General features: G+C 35.7%; 3 protein-coding genes across 4 annotated transcripts in view; 2 read left to right on the plus strand and 1 right to left on the minus strand.

Annotated features, from left to right (window-relative positions):
- Nucleotides 1-1459: 1459 nt before the first annotated feature.
- On the plus strand, nucleotides 1460-4248 carry LOC121726015 (ribosomal RNA processing protein 36 homolog). Of its 2 annotated transcripts, XM_042113229.1 has the most exons (5): nucleotides 1460-1547; nucleotides 1581-1671; nucleotides 1769-2007; nucleotides 3319-3599; nucleotides 3864-4248. In XM_042113229.1, exons 2-5 carry the CDS (start codon nucleotides 1627-1629, stop codon nucleotides 3998-4000), a joined length of 702 nt encoding a protein of 233 aa, XP_041969163.1. In that variant the 5' UTR covers nucleotides 1460-1547; nucleotides 1581-1626; the 3' UTR covers nucleotides 4001-4248. The 2 variants fall into 2 exon arrangements, with proteins under 2 accessions (XP_041969163.1, XP_041969164.1); XM_042113230.1 differs by lacking the exon at nucleotides 1460-1547 and having other exon boundaries at nucleotides 1576-1671.
- Nucleotides 4249-8475: 4227 nt separating this feature from the next.
- Nucleotides 8476-9241, plus strand: LOC121726213. The gene has a single exon (XM_042113450.1). The coding sequence runs from the start codon at nucleotides 8567-8569 to the stop codon at nucleotides 9176-9178; it is 612 nt and encodes a 203-aa protein (XP_041969384.1). The 5' UTR covers nucleotides 8476-8566; the 3' UTR covers nucleotides 9179-9241.
- A 453-nt stretch (nucleotides 9242-9694) lies between these two features.
- Nucleotides 9695-11268, minus strand: part of LOC121726709 (bifunctional glutamate/proline--tRNA ligase) — a 39103-nt gene continuing 37529 nt past the window's right edge. Inside the window, exon 30 of the mRNA XM_042114199.1 lies at nucleotides 9695-9895. Within this exon, the coding sequence (XP_041970133.1) occupies nucleotides 9730-9895 (166 nt within the window). The 3' untranslated portion in view covers nucleotides 9695-9729. The remainder of the gene's footprint in view (nucleotides 9896-11268) is intronic.

Raw genomic sequence — 11268 nt, forward strand, 5'->3', positions numbered from 1 at the left:
AGATTATCTCGAAAACCATTGGATTTGGGATAGGGTGTTTCATAGTCAAATCAGTCAGAAATTATCTTAACTATAGCCCCTTAAAGGATGGTTGACTTACGAGGTAACCCTGTATACAATGTTTTGCTTTTTTCGGCCCATTTTTACTCCAAAACAATAATTACTATTATTTTTATTATTTCTCTATGCATTAAACTCCTAAAAATAAGTAAGCTCAAATCTCGCAAAAAAAAAAACTGGTGCTCGAAAGTCTGGTTGGGCTGCGAATGAGATTTGGTGCATGACGCATACCGCATACCTGATACCAGAAAATATCGTTATATTTACCGATATTTTTATGCTTATGTTACTAGATATCGATAAAAAATACCGTTATCTGGCTACCATTATGAAAATGCCGGTACGTAACGAAATTTTTTCGGGTATTCGATAACGTTATGAAGCCCTGCTGACTGGCCATGGTTATAGGCGAAGTGCCGTTATAAAAAGAAAAAAAAAGAAGAAAAATGTCAGTGTCTAATGCCAATGTCAGACTTGACAGTTTACTTGACATTATGAGAAGACTGGGTTTAACATAGAGTAAACATTATAGCAAGCATTATAGCTTGCTAATGTATACTCTCAAGGGGTTTAACTTTAACTGCAAAACAAAATGTCAAATCTTTAGTTAAAGTTAAAAATGGACGCCATCAAGACGCCATATTTAACCATAACCATAGAGCTCGACAAATTTAAATGCATGTGGCGAAAAAAGGAACTAACACTGTCATCATACAAAAACCGCCATTTTGACAGTTCTCCTTTACCAGCAGCGCCCCCGCCTACGCGCATTTATAACCTTGTTGGATCAGCTGTTATCTGGCAAAGTTAAGGATAAAGTTAAAGTTAAATTTATCTTAACTATAACCATAACTTTAAATTTAACTTTATCCACGCCTCTGGTGCAACCCAGTCTAAATAAAGTCTCCCCAAAATCACTCTGACATTAGCAACTCACTGAGGCCGCCATAATAAAAAGAGGAAGGAGTTTTTGAAAGAATGTGAAAGAGTGATGTTGTGTTTTTATATTATTTTCCTAAAATTGTGTTATCTGGGTTTTTAATGTGTGATATTGGTAGGATATTAACCATTAAATTCGTTATCGTGCACAAGTGTAGGAGAGTGACGGAATGACCAGAAACGTGCTCTTTTGTGTTCCCTCCAAAACTCCATCAAAAGTTTCAGTAAAGCGTCCTACCACTTTACTGAATCGACCAACTTGACTTCTTGACTGTATTGACTTTATACTTAGACTTTGACTAGACTCTAGACCTGACGATAATATAGAAAAAATTGTATAAAGAATATTATTTTCCCGCTATAATATTATACTCTACACTGGCCATGGTTATAGCCGAAGTGCCATTATATGAAAAAAAAAAAGAGGAAGAAGTTTGTTTTTCGTATAGGTACTTTTTGATTTTTTTGTCTGCCTAACCTAGAAATTTATCGAAACTATTTTTTTAATATACTGACCAAATTTAGTACTCTAAATCTTTTTCGTTCATTCAATTTGAGGACAAACTTTAAAACCAGTCTAGATCTCTATTCAATTTGAGGACAAACTTTAAAACCAGTTTAAATAGGATGAGTACTGGTGAAGTCTCTAGTGATCACGAAGATGATGAACGTGTAAGTATAAATTGTAACTTTAACTTTGGTTAAAAATGTTCTACATTTATAATTTGTATAAAAATATACTTCAATATTAATTTTTACACTTATTCAGCTTGCTATTAAAAGTGAGATATCTTCGTTATCATTTGAAGACCTTCAAAAACTGAAAGAGAAAATAGGTGCAAAAGTCTACAAGGAAGTGGTATTTGGAAAGAACTATAGTTCGCCTAAAGTAAAGACATTTAAAAGAGAAAATAAAAATAGACCTCGAGAAATGAGTTCAAAAAAACCAGTACCTTTCATGCGTGATGTACTACCAGCTATCAAAAGGAAAGAAATTCGTGATCCAAGGTTTGATACTGTTCTATTTTATGTTAGTACTTAACACCTCAATGGACCCACCATTGTGGGTATCGCAGACACAATAGATTTTCAATAATTATTGTTATGCAGCAGCCGGCTGGCGTTTGGGATTGATGGGTTGAGCATAGGGTTGCCATCCGTCCGGATTTCCCCAGATTTGTCCTAGTTTGTAAGGCGTCCGGCCGGGTTTCTGAAAAGTGTCCGGGTGAAATCCAGACACTTTTGATGAGAGAAATTTAACTTTTAAGTCATTCAGCAATAAACTAAAGATAAAAACTTGCTAAGCATACACACGGTTTCTTGCATAGACTTGAGTTAGTCAGATTTTCACAAATTCTTGTTGGAAAAGCAAAGATTGGCAAGACATTATCGTAAATACTGTTTAAGAGGTGGCCGGGGAAATAACTACATTTCGGCCAAATGTCCGGGAATTTTGTCGTGCCTGACTGGCGAAGGCAATTTGGGTGATGGCAGCCCTAGTTAAACAAATATTTAATGATCTACCTGATTTATAATATAAACATATGTTACGCTCAAAGACCAAAAACGCTCAGTGAGCGAAAAAACGGCTCACAACGCGTTGTGGTAATAGTGAAACCGCCACGACGCGTTCTGGTAATCACAGAAATACCACAAAGCGAAATTCGTGTCGTGGCTGACGTGCTATTTGACCACAACGCGTTGTGGTAATCGAGTAAAACCATGACGCGTTCTGAGCATTTAAAAACAGCCACGACGCGAATTCGTGTTGTGGCCCTAATGAAAACTGCCACGACGCGTTCTGAAACCAGGCCGTTACGCAGGAGTAATTTTATAGCGCCCAAGTGTGTGCGTAATACACAAGAGCACTCTGGTTTCAATGGCTATTTGACCACAACGCGTTGTGGTAATCGAGTAAAACCATGACGCGTTCTGAGCATTTAAAAACAGCCACGACGCGAATTCGTGTTGTGGCCCTAATGAAAACTGCCACGACGCGTTCTGAAACCAGGTCAGTTACGCAGGGGTAATTTTTATAGTGCCCAAGTGTGTGCGCAATACACAAGAGCACGTTACGCTGGAGTATTTTATAGTGCCTAAGTGTGTGCGCAATACACAAGAGTACTCTGGTTTCAAATGAAACCAGGCCAGTTACGCAGGAGTAATTTTATAGTGCCCAAGTGTGTGCGCAATACACAAGAGCATTCTGATGTAACCAGGCCAGTTACGCAGAAGTCATTTTATAGTACCCACGTGTTACTAATAATTATTATCAATGTAGATTTATACTTGAAATTTAGTACATACCTTTTTTTCTAGGTTTGACCCATTATGTGGCTCATTTGATAAAAAGGAATTCACAGAAAACTATAATTTCTTGTCTGAAATACGGTCTAATGATGTGAAAGCTATTAAAGCCGAATTGAAGGAGACTACAGATCCTGAGAAACAGCAAAAGTTGAAGAGATTATTACAAAGATTAAAGGAACAACAGAGAACTACAACTAAAGAAAAAATTGAGACTGATAAGAAAAGTAGCTATAGACACAGTGTAGAAGAAACTTATTCTCAAGGAAAACAACCACATTTCAAAAATAAATGTAAGTGTAATAAAGTTTTTGTTTTGTTTCGCATGAGTCCATATTTTTTAAGATATAAATTTTCATTAATACTTATCGGGTTTTAAGAAAAGTAACATTTTTTATTATCTATCACATTAACAAATTGTGTTCTTAACCCGTCGATCGTGAAAAAACGAGACACAATAGAATTTCTATTGTGTTAATTCATCAAGCCTCATGCGGTCACCGGTGAATTGAGTATTAAGTTTTTGTATAAGAAATTAATAATTGCAATAATTTCAGCTGAACGACGTGTGGAATCCTTGGTAGAGCAATATGAACAATTAAAAAAGGAAGGAACAGGACGAATTCAGAGACATTTAAAGAGGCGTCAACAAAAAATAAAAAAACGTTCTCAAAAAGCACCTACAGCCTTGTAATAAAATGAACTTTGCCATTACTAACCTCTTACTCCCCAAGCGGTCGCATGCGACCGCGCCAAATGTCAAAAGCTATGTTTGTTTTTTTAATATTTATTATGAAAATTTTGTTTTGTTGATCAAACAGTATACTTCATGCTCTTCATACACTTACATGCTCAGACCAAACTTATATGTATCAATATTCGAGAGCATCAAGCATCGAGATTCAAGGTGCTAAATTATATTTTACACTAGCTTGCAGTGTTGCCAAGTTTTTTTTTTTTTTTAAACCGCTAAAACCTAAATCGCCTCTCAAACCACCAGAATTCCACTAAATAACGTAAAGACAAAAACAACCTATCTGAATACAATTTGAAAATAATACAATATTATTATGAAACTAGCTGTTGCCCGCGACTTCGTCCGCGTCATAGTAGGTATAATAACAAAGATGGATAGTCTGCTAACAAATATGAAAAAAGTAAAATATAACCTCCTCCTTTTTGGAAGTCGGTTATAAAGTACCCTAAGTTACACCTTACTACATCAGCTATCTACCAAAAAGTCCCGGCAAAATAGCTCCAGCCGTTTCAGAGATTAGCCGGAACAAACAGACAGACATACAAAAATTGTAAAAAATGTTTTGGTGTATGTACCCTATATACATTCATATGCATGTTCGGCCTCATATTATGGAATATTGTTCTCATCTCTGGGCAGGGGCGCCAAAATACCAACTGCTCCCTCTGGATCGTATCCAACGAAGGGCTGCTCGAATTGTTGACTGCCATAGTGTTTCAAACAGCTTGGACCCCCTGGAATTACGCCGAGATGTAGCTTCACTCTGCATCCTCTATCGGTTGTATCACGGGGAGTGCTCTGAGGAATTGTTCGGAATCATACCACCTGCAACTTTTCGCTATCGTCCCACGCGAAAAACATACCATCCTCATCACCTTCCAAGAGGCAGTCTTCCACAGTGCGTTTTTCGCGTAACTTTCTGCCGCGCACTGTAAAACTCTGGAATGAACTGTCACCAGCAGTATTTCCGGACCGATACGACCTGCAAACCTTCAAGAAAAGAGCGTATTCCCTCTTAAAAGGCCGGCAACGCACCTGCAGCTCTTCTGATGTTGCGAGTGTCCATGGGCGACGGTAGTTGCTTACCATCAGGTGACCCGTTTGCTCGTTTGCCCCCTTATTTAATAAAAAAAATATGTAAAAAACGGTTCTTTCAATATTACAAACAGACACTCTAATTTTATTTATAATGTACTAGATGTCCCGCGCGGCTTCGCCCGCGTAAATTAGGAATTTTACGGAAACCGTACATTTTCCCATAAAAATAGCTCTTATGTCCCTACTCCCTTCACTTGGTCTACTCTATATCTGTGCCAAATATTGCCATAAAAATTGCTCCAGTAGTTCGTAATTTCTAATATTTCCCCCGTTTTTCCCACATTTTCCTGAGTTTCTTCGGTCGTATTAGTCTTAGCCTATAGTCTTAGTTCTTACTCGATAAATGAGCTATCTAACACTGAAATAAGTTTTTAAATCGGATCTGTAGTTCCTCCGATTCCGTTCAAGCAAACATACTCTTCAGGTTTATCATATTAGGTAGGTATAGATTTTTTTAAATTATCGCTTGACAAACTCGAGTCTCGATCTAAAAGACTATGAAAAGTACTTACCAATAACATGGTATAATATGGTAGTGATGATGATGACGATGTTGATGATGAATGTAATTTGCATAGAAGCATATGCTTTCCGTTCTTAAAACAACGCCGAAACTCCCAAACTTGTATCTATAAAGAATCAGGAGTTCTCTCAGCACCTTCCGAACCACGGTATACCAGGTATACCTCGGTTCAAAATCTTACTTGTTGGTAGCATATGCTTAGAATACTTCTCACGAAACCGAAGTCACCACATATTTCCCTATAATTTTTGAGGAGTTCCCTCGTTTACTTATGGATCCTTCATCAGATCACCACTTTTGTGAATATAATACCGAATTGGGATGATACCCTATATTTATGATGATACCCAAAAGAAAAATTTTGAAAATCGGTTAACAAACGACGGAGTAATCGTTGAACATAAGAAAACGAACATAACACCTCCCCCATTTTGAAAGTCGGTTAAAATTGTAGCCTATGTGTTATTATGATGTTTAAGCTATATTATTGTAAAGTTTCATTAAAATCCGTTCAGTAGTTTTTGCGTGAAAGAGTAACAAACATCCATACATCTTAATATATATATTTCTTGTGTGCGTGTGTATGTGACTGAACTCCTCCTAAACGACTGGACCAATTTTGATGAAATTTTTTGTGTGTGTTCGTGGAGATTCGAGAATGGTTTAGATTTACAGTTTGGTCTACTGGAAAATGTTTTTTCAATTAATTTCTTATTTATAAGGAGTTGTTGATTTTGGAATGTTTTACATTAGATCCGGCGGACGGCGCTATCATCGCATTCAATATTATTCTATTTCAATTTTAGTTTGTCCTGACAGATGGTGCTACGATTAATTTGAAAAAAATTTTGTTATTCAATTCATGTGCTGATTAAAATATTAAATAAATAACACATAGGCTACAATTTTAACCGACTTTCAAAATGGGGGAGGTGTTATGTTCGTTTTCTTATATTCAAAGATTACTCCGCCGTTTGTTAACCGATTTTCAAAATTTTTCTTTTGGTATATAGGGTATCATCCCAATTTGGTATTATATTCAGAAAAGTGGTGATCTGATGAAGGATCCATAAGTAATCGAGGGAACTCCTCAAAACTTATAGGGAAACATATGGTGACTTCGGTTTCGTGAGAAGTATTCTAAGCATATGCTACCAACAAGTAAGATTTTGCACCGAGATATACCTGGTATACCGTGGTTCGGAAGGTGCTGAGAGAATTCCTGATTCTTTATAGATACAAGTTTGGGAGTTTCGGCGTTGTTTTAAGAACAGAAAGCATATGCTACTATGCAAATTACATTCTTCATCATCATCATCATCATCATCATCATCATCATCATCATCATCATCATCACTACCATATTATACCATTTCATAGTCTTTTAGATAGAGACTCGAGTTTGTCAAGCGATAATTAAAAAACATCTATATCTACCTAATATTATAAACCTGAAGAGTATGTTTGCTTGAACGCGTCAATCTCAGAAACTACAGGTCCGATTTAAAAACTTATCTCAGTGTTAGATAGATCATTTATCGAGTAAGACTCATCATTTATCGAGAAGGTTATATTATATTATTACTCTAAGACTAATACGACAGAAGAAACTCAGGAAAATGTGGGGAAAAAGGGGGATATATTTTTTATGGGAAAATGTACCTACGGATTCTGTAAAATTTCTAATTTACGCGGGCGAAGCCGCGCGGGACATCTAGTCTACATATACATCCATGCATCTATACATCTGTGGGATAATGCGTGGCGACGCTAAAGGAAGATCTTCCGACCGAGCGAGGTGTTATGCTCGGTCAGGCCGAAGCCCACGTGATACATTTCAGCTGTCGTATATATACCGACGCGCTCAGAAAACTTCGATAGCGCGATGCAGGAATATTAGGCGATTTGTGGGTACCGCCACACATCCAAAATTTTTCTCACCTTTTAAACCTTCCCTAGACCTCCACGAATAATTCAAGACCAAGATAAGATAAATCCGTTCAGCCGTTCTCGAGTTTTAGCGAGACTAACGAACAGCAATTGATTTTTATATATATAGATGTATGTATAGATAATTATTTTTGTTACTACAAAAAATCGAGGAAGTTGATTCCTATGTAATTGACAGACCAAATTTATTTGGTCGAATATGTCAATTCAATGTTAATTGTCAGCTGGGTTTGACGTGGTCGTTTACTTATTCAGTTTGTGAAGAATAAATTTCTTTAGTTCTAATTTTTGTAATACGGTATTTGGTATTATGTTGTTATTACAGCATTTGCCTTCGCGTGCTAACCTTGCAGTTTGCACGAAAGAAAGGCGATCAAACTTCATCCGGTTTCTCTGTTAAGTCTTGACAACATTCATCATGCTAAACAATCGCTCCATAACAGCGTTAGAATGCGGCAAAACGAATAAAGATAATAATATAAAAATTAAGTTTCCAGTGTGCGTCTTCAAGGGTTAGAAACATAATAAAAAAAACTAGTGGTTTAACGTCGAAGCTACCACTAACCTAAGCCGAAATATTGTCCGAGATTTTGTTGTGTGCCGTGTGGCGACGCATTGATACTATGGCGCACATATACAAGCCGCGCGCGGTGCCTTTGTATGAAGATAACTTACTTCTCCTATTTTTACTATGCCATTAACTTTATGCTCTACACTGACCATGGTTAAATAGCCGAAGTGCCATATAAGAAAAAAAAAATAGAATTTGACAGTTTGAGCTGACATTTGACAGCTGTTGTCAAATCTTAATGTCATTTCAAAATAATCAAAAAATAATTTAGAGGTTTATTTTTCTCTGTTTTACAGCGCCAATCTAATTAAAATAAAACAAATGCAAATTAAATAAAAAATAAAGGAATCACAGTAATAAAATGGAGACTAAAAATAATTGTGACACGATTTTCACCAAACTAATTATTAATGAAAAACCGGTTTTCATTAAAGTCTTATGGGAAGACAGTGAGACCATTATGTTTTCTATTCAATTTTTTACTGAAGACAATAGCTGGCAAGGAAAATATACCACTGAAGCAGCTGCAAAGTTTATGCAAAGATTCAAACAAACAAAAGAAGAGTATGCTATGGATGTAAAAAGCTTTTTATTAAAAATGAATCCTATGTTTAAATACGATTTTAGAGATAATAATGAAAAAGCTACATTTTCATGGAAAAAGAAATTTGAAGGTTCTGCTGTTATTCTTCATGGATCATTAGAGATGGAACAAAGTACTGACACAAAGAGCTTACTTATAGACAGCCTAATAGAAGATAATCAGACTTTGAGAAATAATCTAGATATAAGTAGAAGTGAAATTAAACACGCTGAAACTGACTTAAAAAGATATCAAGATAAATTAGAGAAGTTAAATAATATAAATTCTTCATTAGAGGAAACCCTGTTAGGCAAATTTGTTCAATTATTAAACTCCAAGAAAAAAAGAATACAACTATTGGAAGATGCTTTAAATAATACTGATAACTAAGTCAGTTAAAATTTGTAAATCATAATACAGTAAGCAAATTATTTAAATGGCAAAGTTCATGAAGTGAAGTATTACTTTCAAAAATACTAATAAATTACATATTATTTTTAAATTTTTGTATTATTTTTAAATTAAAGGGGTATTCAAATCCATACTAATATTATAGATGTGAAAGTGTGTCTGTCTGTTTCTAACCTCTTCATGCCCAAACCGCTGAAATTTGCCATGGAGGTATTTTGAGTCCCCTGGAAAGAACATAGGATATCTACTTTTTATCCCAGAAAATGTATGGTTCCCGTGCAATAATCGTTTTTTTTTTTTAACACAAATGATGCTTCTTATTATTTTAATCTCTCAAATTCAGTTCAATATGTTTTGAAAACTCTTCCACATTAATTATGATTTTCTATTTATTCCGATAAAAATTATAGTTTCAGAAATCTGTTGTTTCATAATAAAATTATGATAATCAAATAAATTTTAATTGAAAAAAAAGCACATATAAATAAAATTTTATTTTACATAAAAAAGTTTGACTTATAAAAACAATTTTAATAACTTCTGCCAAACAAAGTAATAAACTTGGGTTTATCTTTGCATCCTGGATGGATACATTTGTCGTCCGCAGCAAGCTGTCTGGGTGGAACGAACGGAACACACAGTGACTTGGCTCCCATAGCAGGCCCTTTAACTTCATTTGTTGGATCATCTTCAGTTCTTTCGGAAAAAAAAAGTTAGTAACATAAAACTTGAAAGTGTTTATAATAGTCTATATAATATTACATAATAGGTTGTTAATGCTCCATATTCCTCTCACTAATAAAAATATTTAAACTGTATAAGCTAGACCAGGGCTTCCCAAACTGTGCGCCTGGGGTGTCGCGACATAGTCCCAGGGGCGTCGCATTTTAACACAATCAAATATTTAATATCATTTATACATCCCGGGCAGTCTATATCCCCGGTTTCTGATGCTATGCTTAGAAAAGCAAGCGCATCCTTCACATTAGCCAGTCTTGCTGGCTTTAATATCTTTCATAAATATTTATTTTAATTTTTATGCTTGTTTTGATTAGGTCACTATTTCCTAATAAAAATATAAGTGTCCAAAACAATGATGAAATACTCAAAGCAGATATGTTACTACCGCGCGCGTTGTGAAGATTCAAATACGGCCCAATTGGGCCGTCTGTTGTTTATAGTCTGCATCGAGCGCAGTCACGAACGTGCCGCGTCTTGTCTTACCTAAATAAATTGAAAATGACATCGTGCGCGTTTCGAAAATGTACCAATTATGACTCAAAAAAAAACAAAACACATAGAATCTCTTACCACATGTCTTGATTGCAATAAATACCTCGATTATTTACATTTTCAATTTGTTTCACTTATCTGTCAAATTTGTCAATGTTTGCAATTTAGAATTTGAAAATTGTTCGGAAGAGATTTAAGCCGGAAAATAGTATGGACGTAACAGATCTGTATAATGCCGGCTCTTGATATAGGCGAACGCGTTGGCCAACGCGTCTGCAGACGCGTTGGCAGTGCGCTTGCAACGGCGTTTGTGAGTAATCCACACATAGGAAGGTCGTTCAGTATGCTTTGGATCGCGCCAATGTGCGGACGGATTCAAAATGGATGTTTAGTCGCTAACAGCTGCAGCTGTTTATTTATTCACAGCTTATAATTACTTTGTAAATGTGGACAAGAAAAAGTTTTTAAAGAGTATTCTGGAAATAAATAAATAAAAGGCGAGAAAACGTAACAAACAAAGAAATAAACTCACTTTTACATAATATTTTATAATATTAAAATAATATAAGTAATTATTTTATTACCTACTTATTATTTATTAAATTATTACATACAAAAATTATTACATATTATAATAATTATCATAATTATAACTCCGGGCAAACTGATCGCGCGGCCTATGTGTGGATGGAGCGCGAAGCTTGCGACAAATGTCCTTTGATCTTTTGCCGACATTTCCGACCCGCGCGGCAAGCTCGCAGATGCGTCGGCCAACGTCTAAATACCTACGGCCAACGCGCGAACGCCCGTTCTACACATTGGGCCAACGCGTCTGC

This window comes from Aricia agestis, chromosome 4 (genome assembly GCF_905147365.1).
Source record: "Aricia agestis chromosome 4, ilAriAges1.1, whole genome shotgun sequence".
In the NCBI taxonomy this organism is placed as follows: domain Eukaryota; kingdom Metazoa; phylum Arthropoda; class Insecta; order Lepidoptera; family Lycaenidae; genus Aricia; species Aricia agestis.

What these genes read in the sequence shown, in the direction of transcription:
- LOC121726213 (XM_042113450.1), top strand. Translation starts at nt 8,567, where the DNA reads ATGGAGACTAAAAATAATTGTGACACGATTTTCACCAAACTAATTATT.
- LOC121726015 (XM_042113229.1), top strand. Translation starts at nt 1,627, where the DNA reads ATGAGTACTGGTGAAGTCTCTAGTGATCACGAAGATGATGAACGT. An exon ending in ATCACGAAGATGATGAACGT is followed by an intron (nt 1,672 to 1,768) that starts GTAAGTATAAAT and finishes ACACTTATTCAG; the next exon opens with CTTGCTATTAAAAGTGAGAT. An exon ending in AAAGAAATTCGTGATCCAAG is followed by an intron (nt 2,008 to 3,318) that starts GTTTGATACTGT and finishes CTTTTTTTCTAG; the next exon opens with GTTTGACCCATTATGTGGCT.